This window comes from Pan troglodytes, chromosome 3 (assembly GCF_028858775.2).
Source record: "Pan troglodytes isolate AG18354 chromosome 3, NHGRI_mPanTro3-v2.0_pri, whole genome shotgun sequence".
Lineage (NCBI taxonomy): Eukaryota > Metazoa > Chordata > Mammalia > Primates > Hominidae > Pan > Pan troglodytes.
In genome coordinates this window covers 57,830,587-57,842,858 of record NC_072401.2, presented here as the reverse complement: position 1 = coordinate 57,842,858, position 12,272 = coordinate 57,830,587, and the positions used below count along the sequence as shown (strand labels likewise).

The window sequence follows — 12,272 nt, the reverse complement described above, 5'->3', positions numbered from 1 at the left end:
ATCCAACATCTGCTAGATATGAATAAGACCTTCTGGCTATAAGGACTTCACGCAGCTGCCTCCCTTGGAGCCCTCTGACCCACAGACTCTCTTCTGTGCTGCTGAATGACACCACCTAGGCACATAAACCACCTCAGATTCCCCTCTTTCTCAGAAGTTCCCTTGCCCTTCTCTCCTCTAGGTAGTGGCCCCACTTGCAAACCAGCTGAGGCCTAGTCCAAATAAAGTGTGTGTGTGCTACTGCCACCTTGTGGCCATATATTTTTCTTTGATCAGCCCCCAAACCCTTGGAACTCGCTGCAAGATCATAAAAACACAGTGCTGAAAGAAGGGAAAACAGGAAATAAAAAACCAAAAAACTAGCAACTCAAATTCTATATCTAGTAAAGATATCCTTCAAAAATGAGGGTGAAATAAAGATATTTTCAGATCATTGACAGATGAGAGAATTACTTGCCAATACACCCACACCACAAGAAATGCTAAAGATCTTTATATTGAAGGTAAATGATACTAGATGGAACGTCAGATGTACAAAGTAGAATGAAAAGCATACAAAATGGTAAATATGCAAGTAAATACAAAAATCTACTTTTAGTGTTGTCTTTAAAAGATGATAACTGATTATTTAAGTCAAAAATCAGAATGCTGCATTATTCAGTTTATAATGTCTATATAATAAATTACATGAAAATATTGCACAAAGAGTAGGGGGGAAGATAAATGGAATTATTTTAAAAAGCAACTCATGTTTCAAAGTTCAAAGTACACTTAATGTTCAAGGTAAAAGTGTTTTCAGATAAATTAATTATAAAGTAAGCTGAGCTAACTATACCATGAGCCCATAATGCCACATACCAAAACAATAACAGGATCATGTAAAGGTCCATCGGTGTGAAGACTTTCAATGTCATCTTCAATGTTATAATCCCACTCCACACCAAGATCTATGAAGGTCCGCGACTTGGCTTCCTCCCCTTTGCCATTTAAAATATAATGGCCTGTAGCCTGGTTCTTAATAGCTAAAGGAAGAAAAATGAGTAACCAGCATACATTTTATTTTATCATATTAAGTGCTGAAGATTCACAGCAAGTATATCTTTTCTACAAATCAATGACCATGTTTCTTTATTAGTAGCAAGGAATCAAAATGGGTGTTAGTTCTGATATTATTTCCATTGTCTTGATTAGGCATTCAAAACTCTCAAGAAGCATTCCTAACTAGTCAAAAATATGGCAAGATGGTTAAATAGGCAAAAATAATGTTTGCAAATATTCCCATTTGAAAACATCGTCAAAGAGGTTAATAGTTTCTAAATCATTTATCCTATATATTTCCTTAGAAAACTGGGAATATCTTGAAAATGATAGCTACCTTTTCAATAATTAATAGAAACAATTTATGCTAGGATAGCATATAATGTAACGGTTAATTATTGCATATATTTTTTAAAGTTGGTCAAAATATTTATAGTCATCCAACATAGTTGAAGTAATTTTTCAGGCAACAATTTAGTTCTCATGATTGTAAAATTCCAGAGCCATATCATCTACTCATATAGTTAGAAAAAGCTGCTTACTGCTAATGGAATTCTTAATGTAGTATATATTTATTACATATTATACAATGAAATAAAATGCTGGCTTAATGAGTAAAAAATAATGAATGGGATTTTAAATTTTAGATTTGTTTATCAGCATATAATGTTACATTAGAAAGCAAAATTTCATGTTACTACAATTATTGAAAATGTGTGAAAAACATGAGTAATTTTAATTAAATGTATTTATTCCTCTTGGGCTTTAAACTGGTCTATTTTTTCCAAGGACATTAATATGAATTCTAGGATGAAAAATAAGGGATTTTAAATGCTTGAGAGAGAACTATAGCTGACTGCTAGACTACTATGACATTTAGTAGTGAATATAATTTAAATGTGTTTAAAAATTCTATGAAACACCATAAAACAATGCACTTTTTAAAGTCACAACTGAAATAAAACAATTTGCTACAAATTTTCATGGAGTTGATACGTGATGTCTTAGCTTCGGAAATTATCTTAGTGTTCTTATAGGCCAAGGAATAAGTAAGTTATGTTTACATTTGTCTATACAATTTAAATGTAAACCTCTTTAAAGTGACATTTCCATGTAATCGTCCCACAAAAGAAAAAAAAATCTTCTTGTGGAAATTATAATCAGCTCTCCGTGGCAAATGGATCTGCATGTGCCAGTCAAAAACCTGACACATGTCAGATATTAGAATAATTTAAGATTAGATTAGTAAAATTCACCTGTGGTTGCTTTTCAAAGAATGTGAAATACAATAAAAATAAGGATACGTACAGTATTGGATCAATCAAAATATCAGAACTTATTTGTAAACATAAGTATGATGAATTTTTCTGATATTCCTTGATTTAGTGGATTTTATTAACATATTTATTTTCTTATTCCTTATAACAGAGCAAAAAGTGTATAAGAAATATAAGCTTGTCAAATGATTTTTCCCTCATATAATTAGGAACCAACCCCAGTTTCTATACAAAATTAAAGCTCTACTTTTTTTATGTTTCTTGTTTTAAAGTAAGCATAGTTGGGAGAAATGACCAAAAAAACCCTACATAACATTCAATTAATGCATTTATATATTATTTTGATTCTTACATATACGTATGCACATGTACGCACATATTCACATGCACATGTACGCACATATACGTATGCACATGTACGTACATATACGTATGCACATGTATGTACATATACGTATGCACATGTATGTACATATACGTATGCACATATATGTGTATATATATACATATCTATATTTAGGATTTCTTTGACATTTCAATGTTTCAGTGCATGTTAAAGCAGAGACAGCAGACAGAAACACTTACCAAGAATATGAGGAGAAGCCTCGTCTTCTTGGATTAACACATGTCTAGCCCCAGGGGGTATATCAAACATCTTAAGGTACCCTTTGCATGTGTAGTAAATATTGTAGGAAGCAAAGAAGAAAACAAAAGCAACAACCATGGTTAGTTGAGCACTACATTCTTACTGCTTCTGCGTGCAGAAGAGGGCATCCATAAATTTAAAGAAGCAGTTTCGGAAATTAACTTCAAAGCATTGGTAGCTTTTGTGACATCCAACATGAAATTAGAGGAAACTTTTTTTTTTATTAAAGAGGGAAAAAAGTTAATCTTGTTACCAACGTATTAGTCACTTATCTTGCATTGACCTTCAAATGATGTGAACAACAATTCAGGCAAATACTATGCTTTCCTGTGTCCCTCTGTGTGATTCTAGTTTTCTAAACCATCCTTTTGAAGTGGAGTCAATTTTTAGTGAAAGTTCACTTAAGTGGTAAACTTTTTGGGATATGTTATCTGCTTACATGTTATTTTAAAAGTCTAAGAGGGAAGTATAGACAGCTAAACTTCTAATTATTAAAATATTTTCATATTTAAAGCCTTCTTTATTCTAAAGGAGTTACAACAGAAAAATCAGTGCTTTCATTTTTCTTGTGATCAGTATTAATTTTAAAGCTTTAGACAAGTTTTATGATGGGACTATTTTAACCAAATCGACAACATGGATTTTAAACCACTTAGTTGGAAAATGTGTGCAAGATGTGTTATGCATTGCCTTTATATGCACCCTAACCTCAAAACCTCCTAAGCCAGAAATAAGAAAATCAATATGCTTAACAGGTTGCTTTGTGTTTTAAAATCATATGTCATTCCTATTACTGTAAATGTCATATATCACATACTATGTTGATACTATCACATGTCCTAAAAATTATCTTACAATCATTTAGAATTAAGATTATGACCATAAATCGTAAATATTATGACCTGACAATAGTCAGGTCAATTAGAACAGATGTTATACATCTCATTATCGTACAAATAAATGAATATAAAATGATTATGTAACCTACACCTTCAATACATTATGAAACATCCAATACATATTCTATGGAGAATATTAACAGAAATCCAGTTATCAATCCACAATTATTGATGAAATAAGAAAAAACAAGTGTTTTTGTCATTTGTATATGTATAATAACATACACCTATGAATAGATTTACCTAAGTCTTTCACAATATTTATTAGTGTCCTCACTAAATAAAGTGGTCCTTTTGGGATCAGGGTGTTCAGCACTTTAGCCTGGGGTAAAGTCTAACACATGAAATGTACCATGTTTGCCTGAGTACACAGTGGCTAAAAGGAACATGCTTAAGATGCCAAGTACAGCAAAACAGCTTGATGCCATTTATGGATGCCCATCTTTCTGCAGTTTGCTACAACTTACCCAGTACGTTTTTAGCTTCTCTTGTTTCAGCAAGAGAAATATTACGAGCTCCTTTGGGTAAAGTGAAAGCGCCTCTTGTCTTCCCTTAAACAGAATGTCTTTAATTAGTGGAGGGTTCATGTTTATCAAAGTCTTGTTGTTTCATTGACTATCCCATAAGTCATATATTTTATTAGGCAAGTTATAAAATATGTTCTGTAAGTTTATGTGTTGAAGTCACAATGCATTTGTAATAGATAATGCCAATAAACTGTTAATAGTCAATGAAAGTAAGACTAAGCATGAAAGTAAGACTAAGTAGATGATTTGAAGTTGAATACTTGCAGATTTCATTTTCCAGCAACTTCAATTCTTTATGGCACCTCTTGCTTAAATGTTTTCCTGTTGGAAAAGGTTAATTAGTCTATTAAATCACTATGATGACAATATTAGTGCAAAGATATGGAAGTTAGATTATCTTTGAACGGTTTGAATTGGTATGACAGATGAAAATTTTCTAATGTTCTTTTGGCCTTGATTTGCAAGTTTAGCATGATGTTTGAACTCTCTGAAAAACAGTATCAATACCTTATATTATACATAATATACAATGAATGAACATGGCAAGACCTTTTCTTTACATTATTCACTGCGGAAATAAAACAAAATGAATTATTTTACATCCAAAAGAAAAGAATAAAATGTAACTCCAAGAAAGCACAGTATATTATTTCACAGCAAGATGAAGAAAATTACATTTGACTCCACTGAAATATAATACATGTATATAATTATATTTCTCTTTGCTTTAATAATGCAATCAGTCAGAAATAGCAATATTTGCTTTTTAACAATTTTCAAAGTACAAAACATGGTAATTTATAACACAGGAATAGCAAAGACATCAGTAACAAGAAAAACATTAGAATATAGTCTCCTAGTAATTGAGTTAGATATCAGGGGTATAATGGGAATAAAAAATACAAAAACTAAGAGAATTATTTCATTTGGATGAAGACTAACTTTTTTATAAAAGGAAAAGTTACCCCAATGACAATTTACTTAACGTAAACCATATTTCTTTGTTTTTGTTTTACTTTCATGATTTTATAAGATATCAACGGCTCTTTGGAAGACATCAAAATCTTCTTGAGCAAACACCACATCAAATTTATCTTTAAGTGCTGAATTCCCAGAAACATTTGCCAAATAAATCCTTATTGAATAACTGAATAATATCTGATACAAACTCAAGAAATTATTCAGTAATAAATGTTTGTATACAAATCTTTTATGAAAATTCCAATGAATATTATTAAACTATGGATAATTTTGCGTATTATTTGATGCATGAAGACAGCTTTTTGTTCCACCTTTGAACCTTCAGTGTATGTCTAAGTTCAAGTTATTGACTATGTAACAAGCATAAACATTTATAGAGATGAGCAGTTACATCTCAGGTTAGTTTTTGGTTGTACCTCAATTTTGTTTAAAGTAAATTTTAAAAAATTATGTGAAATACAGATCCAAGATTCCTAGATTTATAAACAGGATAAAATTGTTCACTTTTAAAATAAGTAAAACTAATGTGATATTTTAAAAGTTGTATCTAAAATTTTGTAATTTTTAAACTCCTGATCAATAATTTATATGCAACAAGAATACAAAATAAACACCAATTCTAATAATTCAATCTGCATTTTATTAAAAATGCAAAATAAAACACAGATTTTAGCTAGCTAGTATAACTGATACTGATTTTACTTGTTTCTTTTCTAAATTTAGTATGTATTTTTTTCATCATTGATGCTAGGGAGTATGAATTCATTCAAAGTGATTTCTTTTTCTTTTTTAAGTTCCTTAAAAGGTAATCTGAATAACAATAAATCAGCAGCTAAATTTTGATTATGTTTATAGAGAAAATGCTGCATTTCTAAAAGAAGAAGCCTCAAAAAGTACAAATCACAGAGAAGAATAGTAAATTCATGAGAGACCTCATCTTACCAAGCTTCCTGGGAGTTCTGGTAAATGTCCCCTTCACGGTTCGGCAGTGGGAATTATCTCCTCCACAGACACCACACTTATCCTCAACCTTATTAGAACCAATTTCTTTATCACAGCCCACTTTCTGGAGAGAGAAGATGTCAAATGTGGCTAATTTTAGTGTGCCCAGTAGTGGTCAACATCCCAGAGAATGATGAACCCTTTGTTCAGTCATGGCCCACAGTCAGCCAATTTATAGCAAACTGCCACTGTAGTCATAATTTTTAATACCTCAGTTTTTTAAAAAAAATAATGGGAAACCAAATGACTTGTACCCTAAGTAATAAAGAATATATTTCCTCCAGTCCAATGAAATATTTATACCATTTTAAATTGTCATAGTCATCAAACACACATGTAATGAAAACAGATGTAGCTGATGCTGAGGAGACAAGAAAACAACAAGACAGTGCTTTTCCCTTGCTGCTCTCACATTTATGATGATGGATAATATAGTGAGTTGTATATTAGTGCAATCTTTAAAAGATGGTTATGATGTGAGACAAAACTTCACCAGGGTGGTGAAGACTTTCACAGGGGCCAAAGAAACACAGAATAGAAAAGCATTTCAGGAAAGCAGATGAGTTACAACAAAGCCAGAGAAGTTGTATGTTCATGGAAAGTGGGTGCAGAGGTCAATATCTAAACCCATATTTAAACCAATGGAAGGATAGTGTTTCATGATAAGAACAGTGAAAAATCTGCATTGAATAGACTGCAGAAGAATTGAATACCAGGAAGAATTTACATTTTCCCTTGAAACAGGAAAATACTGAAGGTTTTCTGAACCAAGGCATGTTCTTAATGTAAATCACTGTAGAATAATGATACACAATACACTACTGCACTCAAAAGTATGGGATGAAAAGTGGCAGGGAAAATAAAGACAACACATACGTTTAATGTACTAGGTACTGCGGCAGGTAAAAGCTGAACAAGACATACTATGCTTTCCAGGAAAATGTAAGCTCAATTACTTTAGACTCATTAATACAGCACTTCAGTTTTGATGAAGTATAAAGGAAATATATGTTAGGAGCAGTGTTTCAGTTAATAAGATAATTTCATATCGATTTAACTATGAACACAAGAAATAAAATGCATTTTTAACCTGAGATTAAATGGAGCAAAAAAACATGTTTGCTTCTCTACTACTTTTGTTCTAATGTGAAATTTAGCCTTTAAACTTAGAATTGATTGGAAGGTGAGAAAGAAATGTCTTATTATCTTTACAACAAAAGATTAAATATACTTAGCACTGATTATTTTTAAAAAGACCTTGTATTTTAATAGCAGATGGCTACTAAAATACCCGAAGCAAATGCATTATTACCAATTTGTATTCCCAACCTAGAGGCCTCAGAGTTACTCAGAAAAGGCATTTGGCTGGAAATTAGGAAACTTATTTAAACCTTGATTCTGCCAGTGACCAAAGTTTGATTTGAGAAAGTATAATGTCTCTCAAATTTATTTTAGCTACTGAACTATTCATAGACACTTACTATAATGTGATTTCAAAGATAAAATAGTTTAAAAAATTAAAAATGTGCAGATGAATGACAGTAAACAAAGATAACGTAGAAAGCCTTTGGGGAAGCAATTTGAACTTACCACACACTCTCCTCGCACACATATGCTATATGGATCTTTGTAAGAACAGCGCGTTCCATCATGCACCAGTTGTTTCATGTAAGCAACATCTCCAGTCTCCTTGGACTGACAGTAAAGGTGGCATCTTTTCTTGGCTGCATAAGATGGAGGATAAAATTAACTATTTACATAAAATGGAATGTTTGAACAGCATAGTTTATTTTATTTTTAAATATAAGGTTTCAATGTGATTTCCTGAAAACAAAAGGAATACCGTATAAACAAATAAAATAAGGAGTAAGGAGAAAAGTATGTACATTTGACTTTTTTTTTTTTAGCTAAGGTGACCATATAATTTGTCATCTAAACTAGAAAAGGGGTTCTAGTAATAACTGAGCAGGAACAACAGGTATAAACTGGGACTGCCCCGGGCAACCCTAGATTTCAACAGAGCTCTTAAATAAATCTTAATTCAAAACCAGTTTAGTTTTCGTAATATTAGAGCACTGAAAGAATGTCTGTGATTTGACTCAATCATCTAACATAGTTTTTACCTCTTACAGGATGCAACTCACTTCACCAAAATAGATAAAAACAATGCATTTCTTCTTAATGCGTTGCAACTTTGAATTCTTAACGTGTATTCCTCTTTCCTTTAACATGGATTTGAACTGAACCCAGTGGTGCATGTAATCATATAACTATTTCCTTTCATTCACTCAAATAAGAAGTATGGCAAAAAGTTGCCATTGGACATATTTAACCAAAAATTCAGAAGTAAGAAGTGAAACATTAAAAGAAAATTTCCAAATATATTTTTAAACTATAGTAAAAAAGTAAAAGGTTACAAGGTATCTTTTGTTATTAAATAATGATCTTTCTCTTGGTCCTGACTCAATTTTCAAAGAACTATATTTTTCTCTAGTTCAGAAAGCAAAGATCACAATATTCCAGAAGTATTTCCTAGTAGAGGGATTTCGGTTGAATCAGGAATTCCAACATCTCTCCCAGGCGTTCCTTTCCACTGGTCTTTTCACCGCTGATGGTGATAGTGCGGCTTGCCAGGAACTATTGCACCATTCTTACCTCTTTAGAGAAAGGGTATTTAAGCCTTATTCTTAGAAACCCAGGAGAACTTACTCTTATAAGCACCAAGTTTCCTAAGTTACCACATAGGGATCAAGAGTCCATGGGGTTCGTGCCGGCAAAGCTTAAACTGTGAGTAACCATCCACACAGCAGGAAGAAGAGCAGGAGGCTACTCACGGTCAGGATGTTCATATGGCAACCAGTGGTGTTTGGTATTCTGGTATTCAAAGTGAGAGTTTCGCTGCTGACACTGCTGTGCTCTGAAGTCCTCAAAGTGTTTTTGGCATTCTTCTGTGTTACAAAGCTGGTACTCAAAATTAACACCAGGACAATCCTGACCACCATTGATGGGCCTAAAGAAAAGACAACATTTAAAAAGGCCTTTTGGCTTCTGTCTAGCAGTTGAAGCTTGCAGACACAGTGCTTGAGGGCATAAAGCCAAAGTTTCTGGGCTGCCAGCACAAAGTGAATGAACTCATACTTCCTAATTTCAGTCCCTTTCCAAAGCATCCTTCTCTCCCTGCTGGGTGGAAAAATAAAACAAAACACAAGGCTCAACTTAAATCAGCTTTTCAAATCATATATTTTAAATGCATGGCAAAAGTGTGTAAGAAAAAAAAAAGCATGTATATTGAATCAATAAAATGATATTTTGCTACCATGTATAAAACACACAGATGCAGCTCAAAGAAACTTTGGTCATTGCTCCATGGCTCGGTTTCCTCATATGTAAAATGCAAATAATAATGTATCTTCCTTTGAGGAAAACTGTGAAGATTAAATGAGTTGACATTATTTAAAGCACTCCTAACAACTCTGGCTCATAATGAACTTTAGCTGATCTTTTAATTTTTATTGTCTTTGTTACTTCTAATACCACCATCATCTCTTACTGGGAAGGCAGGTATGTGGCATCAGATAGTCTTACAAAAGACGTGCTCAGAGACATCCTGCTGCCAGAAACAGAGAGAAAAAGCTGCTCACATATTAAACCCTAGACAAGGCAGAATCCTCTAAATGTGAGAATTCAGTTGTTTTTTTCTTCGTAAAGATTGCTGAGCACACAATAGGGAATTCAGTAACTGTAGTCTGAGTGAATGAATAGATAACTTTCCCCCAACAGTCACCTGGCCTTCTATCACAATCTTTCTTTTGCCTTCCTCTGAAGCAATCACATTCCACTCCCTGAAGAGAGAGAGTCTGTATGCTTGGTACCGCTCTTTCCTGGACACTCTCTTGCTTCTGGCAGTCGATCTCGCAGTGCCCATGCCCATGCCCTTAGGGCACAGTGACCTACTTTCCTTGTTCAGCTTCTTAATATTCCTGAACAGCAACTTCTTTAAAAATATTCAGTCTTCGTTTGATCTTCTTCATCACTGACTGCTCGTCACAAGATTAATAAATGGAGATGTATCAAAAACACAGACTGGTTTATGAACTGTGAACAATTTCTTTTCCTGCCCTGTGTTTTACATGCACGTTATAAAACAGAATACTAATAACATAATATTGAAGTATTTTCTGGTCTCTCCAAAAATAACAAGAGTTACAAGGATATACTCACATGGGATTATTGCACTGGCGTGTTCTGAAACGAACACCAGTTCCGCATGTCCGAGAACAGGAGCCGAATTTAGTCCATGACCCCCAATTGCCATCTTGTTTCTGCTGATTAGCATTCTTCCACATGCAATGACCCTTATAGCACCACTTAGAAAAATGACAAAAGGTAATTATTAAAATCACGCATACACTAAAGCTGAAGTTGTTATACAAGAACCATCTAGTTGAAGGGCTTTCTTACTGCTCTTTTTTCTTCCAGGTGGAGATGCATTTAAAATTATCCAAAAGCAATTATGTCATTAATATACCCTATTAAAGGGTAATTTAGACTTGTATTTTTCAAGTATAAAATTAAAATGGAAAAACAACATTCACTCAGACAAGTTTTTTTAAATGATACATTTACCAGTAAGCATCAAACACTATAATCAATAAGAACTCTCTGAGCACCCAGCTTGCACAGTTGGTAAGATTTTACCCTTCATCTGTCACTACCTATATCATACCAGAATATTTTGAGGGCTATATGATCTTTTTAAAAATGATAAAATAAACTATGTCTTGGTTTAGATAATAATATAACATGTCCAAAACATATGCAGCTTTCAAAGCACTTTTATTTAACTTTTAAAATTTTTCATTAACAATGATTCTGAGAGATAGATGGGTCATATATCTATCATCAACAATTAGATGAGGAAAATTGAGGCCCAGAAAGGTTCATAAGTAGTTGAAGGCCATCTGACCAAGAAGTAATTAAGTGGGGCCACCAGAACCCTAATACTATAGAGGCACCTAGCTTACAGTGCCCGGCATGGTGCTCAAGAGACATTAGCCATTTTCCTCTCCAACATTTTGACTTACTTTTTCACACTATGTACAATAAAAGCATTTGTTAAAACTCAACTTTTATAACTTTCAATATAACACCAATATATTTAAGAAAGTTGAATGTTAAAAAGTTAATTATATAATTTTTTATAAAGCAAAAATGAATCAACTCGTTATACTCTTGTTTTTAGTCAGAAGTTTATGATATTGAATTTTCCCAAACCAAACATTGTATATAATGTGCTTTGCATAGTGCCTAATATAATGCAAACACTTAAAAAGACAGGTTTTATTATTATTATGCATATAATCCCTGTCACAAGTACAGTTTATACACATTTGAAATTGAGCTTTAAAAGAAGTAAATGCCATATAAATCTTCTGTACCAGGTTTTGGTTCTGCCTACAATTTCTTATTTCTAAACTAGTCAAAGCTTTTCAACTTGAGTTCTTAACATGCCTTTGTTTTGGGATCTTTGCCCTTATGAGTAGCATAGCTTGGCACTCAGCCAATTTCTGAGCATTCAATCCTGACTACACAATTTGAGATTTAAAACCTCTGGGCATCCTTCCCTAAGGAACAAGGCCAAATCTTCTGTATAAGTTCACATGACTTTATTTCTGGGCAACTTTCACAAGGAATGGCATGCCAGCAAGTCAATCAGATCCCACTACCAGGGGGCAGATAGTCTGCTGAGTTGCTTCTTCCTATTCTGCCAATAGTGGGCTGAATGGTAGTCCCAAAGATGTCAAGTCTTAATCCCCGGAACCTGTAAATATTACCTTATTTGGAAAAAGGGTCTTTGCAAATGTGATTAACTTAAATATTTTAAAATGGAGAGATTATCCCA

The 12,272-nt window shown here is 33.1% G+C and overlaps 1 protein-coding gene across 4 annotated transcripts in view; it reads right to left on the bottom strand.

Annotated features, from left to right (window-relative positions):
• ADAMTS3 (ADAM metallopeptidase with thrombospondin type 1 motif 3) overlaps positions 1-12,272 on the bottom strand; it is a 299,485-nt gene that overhangs the window by 22,391 nt on the left and 264,822 nt on the right. For all 4 annotated transcript variants that reach the window (XM_063809577.1, XM_517240.7, XM_016951603.4 and 1 more), the window contains exons 12-17: positions 10,592-10,737; positions 9,205-9,380; positions 7,961-8,094; positions 6,311-6,434; positions 2,901-2,981; positions 859-1,022 (exon numbers count right to left, since the gene is read on the bottom strand). In XM_063809577.1, the coding sequence (XP_063665647.1) occupies positions 859-1,022; positions 2,901-2,981; positions 6,311-6,434; positions 7,961-8,094; positions 9,205-9,380; positions 10,592-10,737 (825 nt within the window). The remainder of the gene's footprint in view (positions 1-858; positions 1,023-2,900; positions 2,982-6,310; positions 6,435-7,960; positions 8,095-9,204; positions 9,381-10,591; positions 10,738-12,272) is intronic.